Source organism: Xiphophorus maculatus, chromosome 14, assembly GCF_002775205.1.
Source record: "Xiphophorus maculatus strain JP 163 A chromosome 14, X_maculatus-5.0-male, whole genome shotgun sequence".
NCBI lineage: Eukaryota > Metazoa > Chordata > Actinopteri > Cyprinodontiformes > Poeciliidae > Xiphophorus > Xiphophorus maculatus.
The window spans coordinates 23,033,080-23,050,688 of NC_036456.1; the positions used below are offsets into that span (position 1 = coordinate 23,033,080).

General features: G+C 35.0%; 3 protein-coding genes across 5 annotated transcripts in view; 1 reads left to right on the top strand and 2 right to left on the bottom strand.

Moving 5' to 3' along the window:
• Positions 1 to 1,300, bottom strand: part of LOC102228665 (Fc receptor-like protein 4) — a 39,137-nt gene extending 37,837 nt beyond the window's left edge. Inside the window, exon 1 of one of the 2 annotated variants that reach the window (XM_023347038.1) lies at positions 1,052 to 1,300. In XM_023347038.1, the coding sequence (XP_023202806.1) occupies positions 1,052 to 1,082 (31 nt within the window). In that variant the 5' untranslated portion in view covers positions 1,083 to 1,300. The remainder of the gene's footprint in view (positions 1 to 1,051) is intronic. The other variant, XM_023347039.1, reaches the window with a different exon arrangement.
• A 5,791-nt stretch (positions 1,301 to 7,091) lies between these two features.
• On the top strand, positions 7,092 to 15,110 carry LOC111611203 (sodium channel subunit beta-4-like). Of its 2 annotated transcripts, XM_023347043.1 has the most exons (6): positions 7,094 to 7,318; positions 8,783 to 9,121; positions 9,205 to 9,240; positions 9,674 to 9,799; positions 10,230 to 10,307; positions 11,176 to 15,110. In XM_023347043.1, the coding sequence occupies exons 1-6, from the start codon at positions 7,234 to 7,236 to the stop codon at positions 11,256 to 11,258; spliced, it is 747 nt and encodes a 248-aa protein (XP_023202811.1). In that variant the 5' UTR covers positions 7,094 to 7,233; the 3' UTR covers positions 11,259 to 15,110. The 2 variants fall into 2 exon arrangements, with proteins under 2 accessions (XP_023202812.1, XP_023202811.1); XM_023347044.1 differs by lacking the exon at positions 10,230 to 10,307 and having other exon boundaries at positions 7,092 to 7,318.
• A 2,076-nt stretch (positions 15,111 to 17,186) lies between these two features.
• Positions 17,187 to 17,609, bottom strand: part of LOC111611200 (programmed cell death 1 ligand 1-like) — a 36,286-nt gene continuing 35,863 nt past the window's right edge. Inside the window, exon 5 of the mRNA XM_023347035.1 lies at positions 17,187 to 17,530. Within this exon, the coding sequence (XP_023202803.1) occupies positions 17,391 to 17,530 (140 nt within the window). The 3' untranslated portion in view covers positions 17,187 to 17,390. The remainder of the gene's footprint in view (positions 17,531 to 17,609) is intronic.

Consider the following 17,609-nt stretch of genomic DNA (forward strand, 5'->3'; position numbering starts at 1 on the left):
CAGTGACTGTAAGTTTTCACTTCTCATTGCTTCTGTTTGCTTGTTTGACCTGACACAGTTACACTTGAAGCAGTCCTTGAAAATGATGACAAGCAAAATGAGCTACTTCTGGGAAAACCATCGATGCTAAAAGACCTGTTCTTGTAAAGCACTTCAGATAATCTAGAGCACTTCATATAACATGCAGTCATTCACACATTAACGCACAATTCACACGTTGATGGTGGCAAACTATAACCACAGCTGCCTTAATTATTCAAATTACTTTGTAAAGCCTTATTTTGTAAAGCCTAAGTTTTTGTTTTTACTAAAGCTACTTACTTCTTTGATATTCTGTCAACTCAAACTGGACTATAGCTATCATATGTAAAAATTTCTAAAACTTTGTCTTGACTGAAACTAAAATGGCTGTCAAAAACAAGACTGAATAAAGAAAACTGTAGATATAAAGATATATTTTCAGCTGTTTGCAGCTTTGGTTAATAACCAGTTTGTCCTGAAACAAGTTGTGTTTCACTGAACCAAATAGCCACAAGTCAAGGCAATTAAATAGATAAAAAACCAACAGATATTTGCAGATAAAAGTGCAAAACTGTTTGTTTTCTTTATCATAACTTAAGACCAGCATGTTAAAATGTATCCCATATATTAAAGGGGTCCATGATAAGTTGTAAGAATAGATTTTATTTGAGAAATATTTATTTTAGATGGAAAAACAATTCCATAATAATACTGTAGGTTGTTTAGTTTTTTTTAATAATCTTGGATTCCTTTAACCCAACTTAAGTGGCTTGGCCAGCCTTAAAATATTTTTAATTCAAGTTAGAAGGATGTAGATGAAACAGCAAATTATGACGCCCTAAACTGTGTGTGTAACTAAATCTGTCATTTTATTTATGAAACAGTTTCAAACTACATCTAAGAACAAGAAGATTACAAACAAACTGTATTATTCTATAAAGGAAACAGCTAAACATGTTACTAAGGAATGCTAACAGACAGTTGGAGGCTAAATGTTGTAATAAATAAATACTAAAGTGATGCTACTTACAGAACATGAGGCAGAGTGCGGAGAAAGCCATCGTGTTATGATGTTCTCTTCCGCTAAATCAGAAAGTATTTTCAGTCTCACCTCTACCTTGTTCAGGAAGTCAGTGGCACATAGAACATAACAGGAAAAATTATTATATTAATCATTATCAAAGAAAATTCTTGTTCTTTTTCTGAATGTGTCCATGTCAGATATGCTGCCAAGTGTTTTCACAAATGTCTACAAATTTACTAAAACTTCACTATGTTCTGTTCTTTATGAGCTACTAAAAACCACATAAACACTGAACTTGAACTTCTGTGGAAACAGGAAACGAGCTGAGCTGCATGTCAGAAAGTTAGATACATATTTTGTCTGCGGCTGAAACCGCTGTGACATGAAATACATTGTGACATGAGATACGTTGTGATTGCTCACATCCTGTGAAGTCAGTAAATTTAGTTAAGCATATTTTATTGCTGCTTTACATAAAGGTTTGATGGAACTGTTAAACTTACAATATCTCTGTCATGTTTGGGTCTATTATCGTTGCCCACATGCAGAACAGGACATCAGTTAAAGACTGTTTATTGAAATACAAAGATACAAAATTCATTCATACAAAGAATGAATGCGTTTGTGGTCCCAGGGAAGGATTCTTGAAGGTGTCTGCACACTACGGGACAGCAAGGAGAGACGGTGAGTTTTAAGTATTTGGAAATGGCAGTTGTGAGAATGAATTAGAGCGATCTTACTTGTGGAGATGATGATGATCTCGGTCTGGGGGGTTTGACTGCAGGTTCAGGGCTGCGGTTTTATTGAAAATCCTAAAGTGGCCCAGTTCCAAGCTTCACTGGTAATATGAGCTGCAGTGTAATGTGCAGAGCGCATGCAAACCTCCAAAGCTCCTGTGAAAGATAAGTTAGCAAAACAATGTTCCAAAAAGGACTTATCCTTCAGGAAGAAAGAAAAGAAAGAGGAATAATAGAAAGAAGCAGAGATAAAGGTATATTTTAATGTTTCTTGGCAATGTAATGTTTGTCAAAAAGATTTGTGGAGATGCTAATAGACAATAAGCTTGATAGCTTATTGATGATGAGTTCATTCTTGTGGTTGGCCCTGTTGTTTCTGAATATATATATTTTTTGGCTTCAAAGCAGTGTGTTTGATAATGTTTGATAACAATAAGTAAAAATTCTCAATGTTTGACAGTTTCTGAATGATACATTGATGTTATGGACTGGCCTGCCCGTTCCCCAGACCTGAATCCAATTGAGCACATCTGGACATCATGTTTCGGTCAATCCATCAATGCAATGTCACACCACAGACTATTCAGAAACTAAAGTTTCCTTTGTTTTCCTTTATTTATTTAACCAGGTAAACCCCATTGAGATCTGGATCTCATTTTCAAGAGGGACCTGGGCAGAAGTCTGCAATACACAGCAACCTGGTAACAAAATAAAACTAATTTATACATATGCACAAGTGTAAAACGATATAAAGTGATGCTCTAATCCGGATCTGGGAAGAATTCCTTCAGGAGAACATTTGCCGTCTCATCTGGACCATGTCCAGGCATTCAGGAGGTTACAGGCCACACACACTACTGAGCTCCATCTAGATTCTAGACGTATCTTGAGGAATATTCTCTGATGATAAGTCAGCCTGTCATCTTATTTTCTACTTTCTTGAATCCAGATCTCCATGGTGTCATCATTTTAATTTACATTGAGAATTTGTTATTTTTTGTTATATTTTTTTCCTTTTCCATACAGATGCATTTTTAATGAGAAATGGATATATATTTTCTTTTACCTTCTCCATATATATTCATTTCAATCTGGAGAGACTCACACAGAGAAGAAAATAGCAGTTAAAAAGATTTAATGGTACAATTTCTTTGGCGCTCGGACCCGGCAGAAGACCGTGAGCCGAGGATCGCCGTGAGCAGGCGGTCTGCTCGGCGAGCTCGGGATAGTCTTCCCCCCGGGACCGAAACTGGTGGTGGAGCGGAGCTTGGAGAGGAAGAGCACAAGGGATCCTGGAGGACGACCCTCATGGTGAAGGTGGAGAAGGGGAGGAGGTGGGTCGAAGCACGGCTGACGAGCAGGAAGACCCCAGGGTAGCTTGGACTTTTGAAGGTGTCTTTGGATGACGATTGGCTGGAGCGGCGTGAAGCTCCGGTCCGGATTGGCTGCGGTCGGGCGTAGTGATTAGATGATGTGGTGAAGCTGGTCGAGTCTCCCAGTTTGAATTTTCGCCAAGGCTCCATTTTTGACAAGAAATGAATATATTTTGTTTTAGCTCATTAATTTGAGTTCTAACAAATCAATATTAAGAGCAATGACTTTTTTAACTTGTTTTTTTTAATACAGATCTTGGATCAATGAGTATAACTCAGTTGTTTTCTGCTAAAAAAAATATGCATTTATTTTTAAAAGCACAGTGGAAATATAAAATAGTTTAGAAGAGAAATAGTTTTCATTTTATTCTATTTTTGATGTCATTTCATCTTTTTTGCATACATTGTGTCATTAAGGCCTGGATTATAGTCTCCAGACATTGTGGAGGTGTCTGGAGATAGTTACACCTGGAACTTTGTCGTATAGAGCTCAGACAGGATGATGAACCTGAAGGTTCATCTCAATAATGCATTTCATTCAACTCCTTCTACATCGACCCCAAACCTATGTCACTTAATTCCTCTGTCTCAGTACTTTGTCACTGCTTTACTTTGTCAAATAAGGAACAAACTGGAACAAATCAGAAGATGCTGCTGCTTCTCAGTTTGTGAGACTGAAGGACTGTGTGTCTAACCAGGTGGTCAGCAACATGGGAGCACCACAGGGCTCTGTACTCTCACCATTCTTTTTCTCTCTCTACACTTCAGACTTACAGCACAAGTCCAACATTTGGAAAGCAGAGTCCTTAGTATTTCTGTAGTCCAATATCTACAGAACTCCTCCGAATGATTCTGCAGCTGTCTGGAACACCAAAAAAATATACAGTACAGGTAAAAGCCAGTAAATTAGAATATTTTGAAAATTTGGATTTTCATTTGTTGCCACTTCAAATCATCAAAATTAAATGAAATAAACATTTGAATGCATCAGTCTGTGTGCAATGAATAAATATGATGTACAAGTTACACCTTTTGAATGCAATTACTGAAATAAATCAAGTTTTTCAAAATATTCTAATTTACTGGCTTTTACCTGTGTATATATATATATATATATATATATATATATATATATATATATATATATATATATATATATATATATATAGAATATATATTCTGTGTTGGAATACATTTAACAAAACTGAATCCGTGAAATCAACAATAAAATACTGAGATAAAAAATTTTTGGGTACACATTGCAATTTTTTCAGAAAATAAATTAAGTACTAAGAGCCCATTTTTTAAGTTCATCCACACAATAAAAACAATCTTGTTATCTTTACTGTGTTTCATTCTGTATTTCAAAACATCAAATATTACCCATAAGCCTTCAGAGTTCCCAAGCACCAACGGACCAGCAGTGATTTGAAGCAAGGGTAATTTTCAGCTAGCGGAAGCGGCTTTTTAGGTTATGTAGAGCTAAACAAAATTCATTGTTATTTTAGGTTTGCAGTACTTAACCCTCCTGTTATGTTCGTTTCTGAGGTACAGCAATAATGTTTGTGGGTCAGTTTGACCCAGTGAGTGTTTAATCATGCTATAGTATCAGAAACCAAAAAATTCCTCCATTTTTGTATCTGATTATTAACTCCAATACTAACCATTTCAATCAATATTTGTGCAATGATGTTTTTTTTATTTCTCAGAAATAAAAGAATCGATGACGACAATTTACTCATTTGGACATAAAAAATGTGAGTTACAGTTTTTATCTCCACTGACAAAACCTACACACAAACAAACAATAATTATCCTTGAAAGTGATTTTTTGTTAATTTTTTTATACTATATTTTGATTTTTTTTGAAGGGGTGATTTTTATAATTGAACTTGGGACACTATTCTGCTCTGGGTCAAATTGACCCACTGATTAAAATCAAGACAAATGAGTCATGAAGATGATCCTCCAGCTGGCTTTCCGGTGCAAACATACATTTTCAAAACATAGTTGCCTTTGCTTCACATGCTAGCCAGAGTTTTATGCCATATTTAGCTGGTTTGGAAGGTATTTATTGTCTAAATGAGCAGTGACCTCTGAATGCCACAAGTCTTTCATCTGCTGTGATATTAGGGCCTGGTTAATAGAACAGTGGAAGTTGCAACCCACATGTTCCACACTATCCTAATAGCTGCTAGTTTGTCTGTTTCCTGTCTTGTCTCTCTATTGTCAAATCACATTACTCTGGAGAAAAGTCTCCAGAAACATTGTGGCCTGAAATATTGCCCTGCCTGTCTCTGCATCCCCTAGAATGGCTGTTGATTCTTCCTTTAACTTGTAAACTCTGCAGTAACTTGCATCACAGACATCAAGTCAGTCTTTGAGCTACTCATGCCTAGTGCAATACAGAAAATCATTCCTGATCTAGCAAAATCTAGAAGGAAGGCGAGTTTTTGGAGAGAATTGGAAGGAGCTCAATTAAATGCATTTACATACATATTTGGGGGTCCTCATTCTGAGGCATTCTAGTAGGCCTTGGCACTGTCTTTATAATTTCTACAGACTGTTAATCTTCTTTTAATCCTGCTGCTCATTTCCTGACCTTTGACAGTGACTATATCACATGTACCTTCAGTGTGTAATGTGTTTAGGACTCCCTTGCAGAGAGTATTTTTGTTTTCCTCCACTTCTGCTGAGTCTCCACTCAGTGTGGGTGGAGTTTGTCCACAGGAACAGAAAAGATTCCAGTCAACAGTCGTGTGAACACTTTCTGCTTTCTCGCAGTTTCCTACTGAATTAAAGAGAATAGTGAGAAAGTGGGCTTGTGTGTGTCGGCATGTGCATGTATGTGTGTGTGGTGAAATATGGTTCATAGCTGCAAGGAAACATATAGAATTGGACATTTTGTTATCCTTTTTACCCTTCAACTTGACTGCTGGGTCAAATTGACCAGAACAGTATCTATGTAAAAAGTAAACCCAGGGGGGCTGCAAATGTGTAAAATGAATAAATTTTCAATTTATATGTATATGTATATGTTTTATTTAGTATGTGTGATATTATTTCAGTCATTTGTTTGGGATTATTCTGACACTGACGTTGTATTGTTTATCTTTTCTAGAACCACACCGTTACATCAAGTTAGGGAATAAACCGCAAGTTAAAACCATTGGAGTGAAACTCTGTTTTCTTCGGAGTTCTAACTGGACTCACCACAGCGATCTGAACTTTTCCACCAGCAATTATAATCCCTATTCTTTACAACTAATGCAACTATTTGCACAATTTATCTAATTAGACTGAGCAGACTGGAGGAAGCTGAGATCCTTCAAGGTTTTAACCAGGACCCTGCAGATCTTTAAGTCTGTTGTTAGAGCATCATCTCTTCTTCATCATCTGTTGGAGCAGCAGCATCAGAGCAGGACCTAAAAAGGCTCAACAGTCTGATAAAGAGTTCTGGTTCTGTTCTGGGGACAACTGTGGGACCTCTGCAGATGGCAATGTAAAGAAGGATTCTTCATAAAATAAAGAAAATAATGGACAATCCTGACTATCCTCTTCATGAGACTGTCTGAAGGCACAGATCTTCAGATTTACTGTAATACAGACTACAATAGCAGGTCTTTCCTGCCAACAGCCATCATGATCTACAATGACTTTTGAAGAATCTGAATTAATTTGAGTTACAACAAGATTTAATTTCCCTTTAGGATCAATGAAGTATCTTTGAATTTGAATCTAAACTGAACTTGAGGTTGTTCTTCTGTTTAACTATGTAATTTGTTGTATGGATGGTTGTGTTGTACTGCTTGATGATGATCTATGTCTCAATGTTTATACTGAGGATTAAATAATAAATTAACATACAGACTATATGACTTCTATCCCGCTGCCTTAATTAACAATATTAAAGCTATGAAGCTTCCGGGACTATGAGCTCACGCACACCCCGCTCCCACACACACACACACAAGTGAAAGAGAAAGTATTATTTATCTTGGTTTTTGACTCGACGACATCTCGGCCATTTCGACTACTTAACAAATCTTCATTAAATACTAAAAAGAAAATCAGAAATATGCTCTTCATCAGACAGGAACACATCATGAGATATTTTCCGGTTCTCTTCGGGCTGATCAGTTTACTGCCCATCTCAGTTCAAGGTACGTTCAGTTTTTCTCTCCTCGTTTCCTCCCAGTAGTGTACACAGCGTAGCGGTTATATCTTAAAACAACACTAAAAGTTACTGAACTTCCGTATATTTAAAATAAGCAGCTGCGTATCAAACCCAGAATTGGTTTGATATCCAGGAAGTTTGGTTCAGCAGTTTAGTTCCGGCTCTCGCTCTCCATATTTTCATAGATGTTTTGTGTCCGCAAATAAATAGTTAATATCAAAGATGGTGTCGCAAATCTGCAGCAGCCATTTGATGAGCCGCTATAAAGACAACCTTAGTCTGGTCGCAATAAAGATAACTGCTTCGATAATACAGCCTGTCCAAAAATGTCTCATGTCTCCATTTATCCTGAGTATGGATTATGTTGTGCTGTAAACCTAAAAAAACAAACACACACACACCTACTCCATCCAGAGAAATGGCTGAACTTATTCCAAAGCTACCATTTTGAATTTATTTATGCTCAAAGCTAAAATGCTCCACTTTTATCTTTTATCAAAAGATGTTTATGAGGTAATAAACCTTATAAATATGATATATAAAACAAATATAACAATATCTATTATAGTCCAAGGACAATCCTCATGAAACTTATGAAGAACTGAATTCACTTTGAGGAGTGAAACACATTTTTAAGAAGTTTATCCATGAAGTTCTTACCTGCACAGACTTTGTGAAATGATGCCTTCCTGCTAACTATTTGATGATCAAAGACGTTTTTTAGTTTCCCAGCAGGAAGTGGTGACTTAACTTACCTCAGTCTCCCATACAGCTCTGCTCTTTCTCTGTCCACAGCTTCACACCTTTACTGATGTTAACTTGTTAATGACCCTCTTTAGATTTTTGTTTTTATTGATGGAGGTTCAAGTTCTTGAATTAGAAATCTGTTTCTATTATTTAAAAATATAACTGTCATCAATAAATTGATCAGTGACTCGTCTTGTTAAATTAGACCATAAAGGCCGATCTTTGCTCCTCACAATGACTGTGTGATTCATTTGTCTCTGATCTTTCCATGGATCAGTTTGCTGGAACTGATCTCTTCACTAAAACTGAAGGTTTGGAGAAACTCTGATCAATAAATCAGATAAGGCCTCTGCTTTCCAGGTTTTAGCAATTATGGAAATACCTGTCCTTTATAACAGGTTTAACACCAGCTGTTATGGGATAGCTGCTACTTTCTCTTCTGGTAAAATGTTGATATTTATTTTAATTAAATGAGTATTTTCTTGTTTTCTTTTCCAGAGATTGATAAAATGACTAGACATCAATTTGTGAACAAACAAAAACAAAACAGAAAAAATGTGAGCTTTTATTTTGAAAGAACTCAATAATACTGTGTTGTCCCAACAGTTTTCACAACTGAAAGCATTTAAAGGATAATAGTTGATCAACAAACTGAACATCATCATGAGTGCAGTCATTTTAAAAGCATTGTTTATCTTTCCAGGACAATATAATCTTACTGGTTCTGAAGAGATAAAGGCACAAGTGGGATCCGACGTTGTTCTACCATGTCTTGTGAAGCCCCCAGTTAATGTGAGAGAAGCTGTAGTCGAGTGGATGTTCAACTCCAGTAAAACTGTTCACTTGTTCCGTGATGGTGATGACCCAGAACCTCAAGACGACAGATACAAAGATCGAACTTATCTCAACCATGCAATGCTTGAACATGGTAACATTTCCCTCAAGTTGTCCAACGTAACTAAGAACGATGAAGGGATTTACAGCTGCTTTGTTCGCCGTCTGCCTGATCTCTCAGAAGAGAAACATGTTACTCTGATTGTTGGTGAGCTTTATTGATTCAGAATCATTTAAGATAAAATAGATAAAATGTTGACATCTTTAACACTTAATGTGATTCCTCAACAGGAAAAGAAAATGAAAACCCTGACAGTCGTTCTAAAGGTAAATATCTTAACAACTGATAATCAGATGTTACTGGCACAGCGACTGTGACTCAGTGGATACAGTTGTTGTCTTCCTGTTTCCCCTGGTCACATGTTGATGTGCCCTTGGGCAAGGCAGATAACTCCTAAATACCTTTTGATCTGCATATAGGTGTATGAAGGCGTGTGTGTGTGTGTGTGTGTGTGTGTGCGTGTGTGTGTGTGTGTGTGTGTGTGTGTGTGTGTGTGTGTGTGTGTGTGTGCGTGTGTGGGCGTGTGTGTGCGTGTGTGTGTGTGTGTGTGTGTGTGGTGCAGTAAATGTTGACCCCTGAATGATGAGGTGACTGTTGGTTCACAACTTTGATCTCATTAATAAAACAAAAATATGCAAAATTGAATTCAAAATATTCAAAAGTGGAATTTTAAAAACCTGTTTTTATTTTTTGTCACAGGACCTGAAACTGGAGTTAATTGTTGTGTTGTTGCTGGAGTTATTGGTGGTGGTGTTGTTGCAGCAGCACTCATCATCCTCATCTTCATCACATACTGTGTTATACGTCGCTGCAGAGGTGAACAAAGTAAGTCAGTCATTGTCTTTGTCTTTCAGGATTTTGGTGAATTAATGATTCTCTCCATAAATGCATATTTCCATTTGATAGAAATTATAGTTTTTAATAGTTTGCAAAATCTGATCTGAAGCTGAAGAGAAGTAAAACTCAGAAACGTGGAGCTGTCTGGATAAACATGTATAAGAAAAGTTATGCAGTTTTCACATATTTATCAATATCTGTTGGTGTTTGTCTGAAAAGAAAAGAAAAACTAGAAACCAAATTATTATGAGTCACTTTTTTCTGTTTTAGGTCTTTGTTGTTTATTGTAGCCTTTCTGCCTGCCCAGGTTGATGAAACATTTTTACCAGACAAAAACTGTTAAGGAGAATTAAATATTGTCACTCATTTATATTGTTAAGCTAAATATTCACTGTTGTTTACTTTCTGTTGTGTACAGTTTTTCCATGCTGCTGCAACAAGTCTCAAAATGAACAAGGGAGAAATGATGGTGGTATGGAAATGGAACCACTCCAGAGTAATAACTTATATTAATTCTTTACTTTTTATTTTCCTGCTCATTGATCAACTAAGCAGGACTGCAGTCACTGAACATCACAGCTGAGCATCAAACCAGGAAACTGAACTTCCTGGTTGGTGACTGAATGTGACTGACTAGATAATTTGATGTAGCAGCAATGAACTGGTGACCTGACTGGTTTACTCCTGGCTCACCAGCTTTCCCACTGACCTGAACAGTGATATGACGGTTTAGACCAGAGGTGACCAACCTGTGGCCCCGGATCTGGACAACACTAAAGAAAAACAGCCAAGAATCAAGAAAACAAAATCCAACAACATTCATTCATAAAATGCTATAAATAAATCTATTAAAAATTGCAAACACATAACTCAGATTTTCTCTTCTTTGTTGTGTTTTCTTCAACAGAGAAGCTTATAGCCAATTAAAACATGTTTAAGATTATAATTACATCAGACCAATTAAAAAAAGAAACTAGAGTTTAATGAAAGACGTCTCTTCTACCTTAATGAAAGTTTTATTTAAAAGGTTCTTTTAATCTGACAAGCCTCATCTGAATATACATTACATATTCAATTTAATATGACTATGTTTACATTTTTATTTTAATATGCTTTGGTTTCTGGATTGTCTTATTTTTGTCAACAAGAATCTGGAAACAAATAAAAGACAAATAATTTCAGAAACAGTCAAAACTTTACTGCTTTACTTTATTTTTTGCTGATTGATGATAATTTTCTTTTGAAAAACTAAAAATGACAGAATTCAGTTTTTATTCAAGCCATCTTAATAATAATGTAACTTTGGGATATCAAACAATCAGAAGAAGATGATATTATTGAAAACTTTGTTTTGTGTTTCATAGATCGCAGAGGAAATGGTAACCAAGGAGATGAAGCTGAGCAAAGACCTTTACAGAACCTGGAACAACCAAACCAAAATGTGTGAATCATCCATCCTGATCTGAAATCTCTTCAACCTCTTGTTGGTATGAAAACTGTTACATGTGTAGAACTGTGAATAATAGAAAAACTGTCTGACTAAAACCCAAAAGCAAATCCTTCATATTAGATCAAAGATTTAATCATCTTTTTTTGAGATAAAAAAAGGATGAAGAATCATGTAATTTAAAAAATAACATTTTATGTCCATAACTGTTTCTGTAGTTTAGAGTCTTACTCAGATTTTGATGATTGAGTTTTATTGAAAAGTATTTTTAATACATGAAAATGTTGACAGACTTGATCCCCAGCTTGTGCCAACAAAAGGTTTTTAATTTAATTTCTGTCAGTGAATCTTATTTTTAATGCTCACACTCTAGTTACATAAATAACCAAATATTTAGTGATTTTATTATGACTTTGTAGTTTTTCAATTTATGAATCAGCAGTGAATTCATTAGTTCACCCACATTCACATAGGAACAAATCACCTGAATATTTCTATGTTCATCATCATACAGTGAATGTCAAAAAAGAACATTTTGATACTATTTTTTTATAAGCATCCTTGTAGTTACATTATGTAAGATTGTTATTAAATATGTTCTCATAACATAGAAAATTAAAGAAAATTATAAATTCATCAATTACTTTGAAAATAGGCCCATAGACCCAACAGATAATAACAATACTAACTTGATCTTGTAAACCAGCTGTAGTGACTTTTTCATTCCAGACACTCAGCTTGAGGAGGTAGAGAAGTTTTGTTGATGAATATGTATTATGGTCTGGTCAGCGTAAAGACTGTGTTCATAATTAGCTTTGCCACATGATTGGTGATGAGTCACCATGGGGGAAACACAAACCATACAAACACAAACTATAAGATCAGAACAGAAAGAAATGTCTCATATTTCTGGACTCAGTGGAGGCTTAGAGCTGAGCTTCTATAGCCTGGACCTGGTAAATGAATCACCTGTTCATTTCAGTCAGGTTCATGGAAGCAGGGAGAAAATGCAGGACAATGAGTCCAAAGTCCAAGGCTGAGAAACGTTGATTTATGGTGAAGTAAATCAAACTCTTCAGGCTCCCAGAGTCACTTAATTTGGGCCAGTGTTCTGTTGAGATTAGTCCATTTGACATTTATAGTTTCAAACCGATGAGCCTTTTTATATTCATCAGCTTGAACTGAGCCTGACTTAAAATGGCTGTTTAATGTAGGAATAAATGGCTGCTACAAAGTTAAAGACTGTGAATAAAATGGTTCTCCTTATGTTTTATACTTCCTACTAACATCTCAGAAATCAAATGGCTCTTATTTTAAAAAACAGGTTTTTCAATTAGCCAACATCTAAATCCAACATGGCGGCTCCCTGGGTTGCAACTCAAACCTTTCTGGAGAGATTGAAGCTGTTCCTCTATTTCACACTTTGATTCTCTGCCCAGAAAAAGGAAAATGAAACTGCAATTCATTTTCAATAGCTGCATAATTCAAATAGAAACTGTAAAAACTTATCAATGCAGGATTTTTTTTATAACTTAAAAAATAAAAACTAATAACAAACAAATTACTTTCTACTAAGTAAAGATTTTGGGGCCTGAATTAAAAGGTGTTTGTTAGAACTAAGTCATTATTAAAAAAACATATTTATAGTAAGAGGCTTTTGTTGACTTTTGTAAATAATATATATTATTTGTAACAGAATCTGATATTCTGATATTTTGATTTTGTCTGGTGGAGTTTTGCTGTGCAACTCAAAGTAAAACTGGAGGGAGACATCTAGTGGTTAAGTCAGAGTATCCGTCCGTCCATCCTTGTCCCTAGTGGGGTCAGGAGGTGCTGGTGCCTTATCTCTAGCGGACACTTTGGGTGAGAGGCGGGGTCACCCTGGACAGGTCGCCAGTATGTCACAGAGGTCAGAGTATTACTCTGACAAATCACAAGTCTTTATTGGGATGTTGATGCCAAATTTAATAGAAAATGTGAAACATGATTTTCCTCAGAACTACTACAGTTCAGTTTATCTTCTAGTTGTTCATTTGTCCTAAACACTATAAACTGCTGTTGTCACATTAAATATGTAAAAAGTCAAACTTTATAGTGCAAGTTATTATTATCACATTATTCAAAGTGCTAAACAATAAAGAGTTAAAAACAATACAGATCAAACAGTTAAGACACAAAGAAACTCAATAAAAATATAATATAAAATTAATGCATATATAAAACAGAGTGAACATAAATGTCTTTAATTTAGCTTTAGAATCATTCAAAGAACATTCCTGCCTGATGTGTTAAAAACAGACTGTTCCTCATGATGATGGGGCACAAAAGGAGAAAACATTTTCTCCAGACGGTTTTAGGACTTTTTAAAAGCTCAGAGTCTTGAGATGAGAGAACATGAGATGGAACATAAAGCTGCAGAAGATCAGAAAACTTTAAGTTTTGTAAATGAGCAGCAAAACATTAAAGTCTGTTTGAACCTAAAGCAACCAGTGAAAAGATTACAGAAGTAGAAATGTGAACATATTTCCTGGTTTTGGTAAAATACAAGCTTTGAATCATCTGCAGATCCATAAAACGTTTCCTCAGTAACCCAGAAAACAGAGAATTGCAGGAGTCAATGCATGAAGACACTAATGGGTGGATATGAACATCTGCATTTTTAAATGATAAAACTTTTAAATTTACCTAAAAACATTTAAGTTTAGAAATGATCAAAGCTGGTCCTTGTTACCTCTTAAATGAGAAGGATTGAACCACAAACCCAAATTATTGACCTTATTCCTGCATTTTATGACAAAGTTGTCAAATTTTAAAGTAAAACTTTGGAACAAGTAGTGAAGTTTCTGAGCTGCAACCTAAATGCAGATAAACAGACCTCAAGATAAGACAAGTCAACACAGTTTTCATATATGAAAGACACAAACCTGCAGATCATCAGATCAACATTAAACATGCACAGAAGAAAACCATTAGATTTATTAATATATATAAACCTGTTTGTGGATAAACTCTGTGCACTTTTTTTTTTTTACCAAAGTTTCAACTCAGGGAGAAACTTTCAGAGATTAATGCAGGGCATATACTGTGTATGTTTACATTTGTATATTGTTTATGTCTGTGTAGGTTTTACCAGCAAACAATGAAACTGTCTTTGAATCCTGAGATGAACTAATTCAACTGTCTTGATGAGCAGCTATTAAATTGTAATTTTAGAAGATTTTGTTGTTGTTTTGGCCTCCTGGTAACAAAAAAGGAAAAAGATATGTAAATGAGAGCAGCTTTTTTATTATCAGAAAACAGAGAAAAGAAAAAAGACACACATCCTAAACTGTTAAATGTCCTGCTACCTTGGACATAACATTCTGACATTTAACAAATTTTGAGATGTTGATGCTTTACAAAACACAGAGAGTAAATACAAACATATCAATATTTCTACTAAACCGACGGGAAACTCACAGTTTTGACAGTGTTTCTAGCCTGAGAACAAAAAACGGAAAAGATGAAAGATTGTCAAATTCATTTATTTCTTTTGGGACTGTAGAAAAGAGCAGTGAAATTCCTATCATTATAGTAAGCATCAGGATTATTTTATTTGCTTTATCCTCAGACTAATAAAATGGCTTTAATGCGAAGAAAAATCTGTAAAACTTTATTTGACGGGTGGGGAAGACTGACATGACCCTGTCATGAACCTGAAGGAGTCTTCATGAACGTCTATGACTGTTGTCATGAAGTGTCATTCAATAAATAATGACACGTTTGATATAAACTTGCTCTAAAAGTTGCTTTAAAAGTTCCATCTTTGTATTATTTTGTAAATAATGACATTTTAATGCAAAGTTGTCATTTTAATAGACTTTTAATGCAACTTTTAGAGCAACTTTGCATTAAAAGTGTCATTATTTACAGCAGTGGTTCCCAAAGATTTTCTTCTGGAACCCCCTATGGATTACAATAAAATCCCTCCCAAAAAAGAAAAAAAAAATTAACTCGGCACAAACATCGTTCAACCAGACATAAACCTAAACACATATTTTGTTTTCAAACTCCACTTAAGATTATTTCACACTTCAAGTTGCAACAAAACACACTACAAACCATCTTTACAGTGAAACACTTTAGTGTAACGGTGTTTTATTTTTTTTTCATTCATCTGTACCGCTTCCCGCGCCGCCCTGCAACGGCAATGTGCCAAGATGATTAGTGAGATTTTTAGGTACAACAAGGATGTGTTTGGTCTGGGACATTTAAATTTAAAGTCACTTTATGTAATCTGCTCCTTTTTTCTACGTTTGTTTGACTAACTAACTAAAGTGCTAAACTAGTAAATAATCATCTTCCAGGAAAACAAATAGAGAATTAGTTTAAGTATTAATAAGTTTGTATAGTGGTATGAAACAGAGTGTAAGCATGTGCTTGGGAAAAGTGACTGGCAGCTTCGTCACATTGCTAGTTAACATGTTCATCTAAAACAAAAAAGTATATATTACAAAAATAATTTGTATTTTTCTTGTTTTTGTTTTTAGTTTTTTCTAAAACACTAAAACATTGTCTGTTGTATTAATAAATGTGTTTACATGTTGTAAAATGTGAGCCGAGAAATTTTGATTCTTGAAAATAAAAACCCTTTAAAAACATTGTTGCATTTCTTTAAAATATATTATTCAAACCAAATTCAATATATTTGCCTGTACAAATGTAACCACAGAGTTTAAGATGGAGCAGGAAGCAGAGCGGCCATTTTGTCAAAGCCAGCCTGTTTGTCCTGTTATTAGCAGCCAGTCAAAGGAAAAACAAACCAAAACATGAAGCTACATGTATTTGTGTTGATCTACTTGTGAATCCATTTTAATTTTACTTGCACTAGTTTTGTGCCACTGTAGGCCCACTGTACACAGTATCTAACTAGTAATAATCTAGATTAAAGTTTGTGTTTTTATAGGATAAAACTGTTTAAGAATATGAGTTCCTGTTAATATGCTGTTTATTTCTGCTTCACTTTCTGTCATTATTGTTCTTACTGTGAGGCTCCAAAGACTCTGAGTCTGAGAATCACATTAGATGAACACATTTGGTCCTCTCAACCCAGATCAAATATTTTACTTTATTTCCAGTTTCCTCTGTTAAGTCTGTCCAGGGTTAAGCAGGTTTCTCTTCCAAAATGATACTGAGCAGAACATATTAGAACATTTTAAAACAATGTCTTGTATGGATTTCATGTGTTTATGATGCAAACAGACATGTAACCACTGCATGAAGTTTGGTGAGAATTTAACATTTTCAGGTAACAAAGAAGGAATTTGACTTTTAAGTTGGTTCAGAAAAAAAAGACATTTGGTCAACAATTCACCAAAATTAAGAAAACATACTTAATGTAAAAAAAAAATAAATAAAAGAAGAAGAGACAAGTCCCAGCCAGTACACTACAAAAACACAATATTTTACCAAGTATTTTTGCTCCACTTCCCAGTGCAAATATCTGAAAATATCTTTAGACTACTGGTTACTGTTGTTCCTGATAGACTTCGGTTTTATGAACCGAATAAAGATTCACTCAGTAAAGATTTGTTATTCTGATCTTCATCTGGACTTGTAATCATAAATGATTTATTCCCTTCACAATGTCCATTGTCTTGCCATTTTCATTTAGAGCCAAATAAATCAGACATAACTCAAAACCAAGCACAGAAGAAAACCATTTTCCCCTTTCCATTAGCAACACCTGAACAGAATCACAACTGACTTTAATTAACCCCATCATGTTTTCGACAGACTCTGTACAAAATGAAATACGGCCTGTAATTATTTCATCTTTGATGGAACTGATGATACTTTTTACCATTTATTTACAGATTAATCTACTTTTTTTTCTAATTTCAGCAAGATGTGTTTTTTCTATTAAAAACGTTTCCAGTGTGTGTGTAAATGTGTGGTTTTATATAGTGAATTTAAACCAAGTAACTTTAGTAGATTTCTTACAACAGTGGATTTGATTCATTTGCAAACAATTAATAGTGGGAAATATTTTTATGAAAAGAAGTTAAATTCACAGATTTACATCAGCACATTATAAACAACGGCAAATAATACATTTTAAAATGATTATTTGTTGAATTTTTGCAAGCAGCCTCATGTTGGTGATGTGGTGCTGTTACCAGAGCTTCGATGCCTCAGAGGAGAACCTCTGGGTTCAGCATCAGAACCGGGTCCAGGTAGTACTTTGCTTTCATGTTCTTGACTTTGTCCTGCCGTCTCATTCCTTACTGTACCTAGACAACACAAGGTAACATCAAAAACTGTTATCAACACAGGATTTCACATAAATATACAGCTAAATGTAGATGCTGC

Coding starts and splice junctions, on each gene's coding strand:
- LOC111611203 (XM_023347043.1), top strand. CDS start 7,234: ATGCTCTTCATCAGACAGGAACACATCATGAGATATTTTCCGGTTCTC. Junction 9,122..9,204: donor ACATGTTACTCTGATTGTTG/GTGAGCTTTATT, acceptor ATTCCTCAACAG/GAAAAGAAAATGAAAACCCT. Junction 9,800..10,229: donor TCGCTGCAGAGGTGAACAAA/GTAAGTCAGTCA, acceptor TGTTGTGTACAG/TTTTTCCATGCTGCTGCAAC.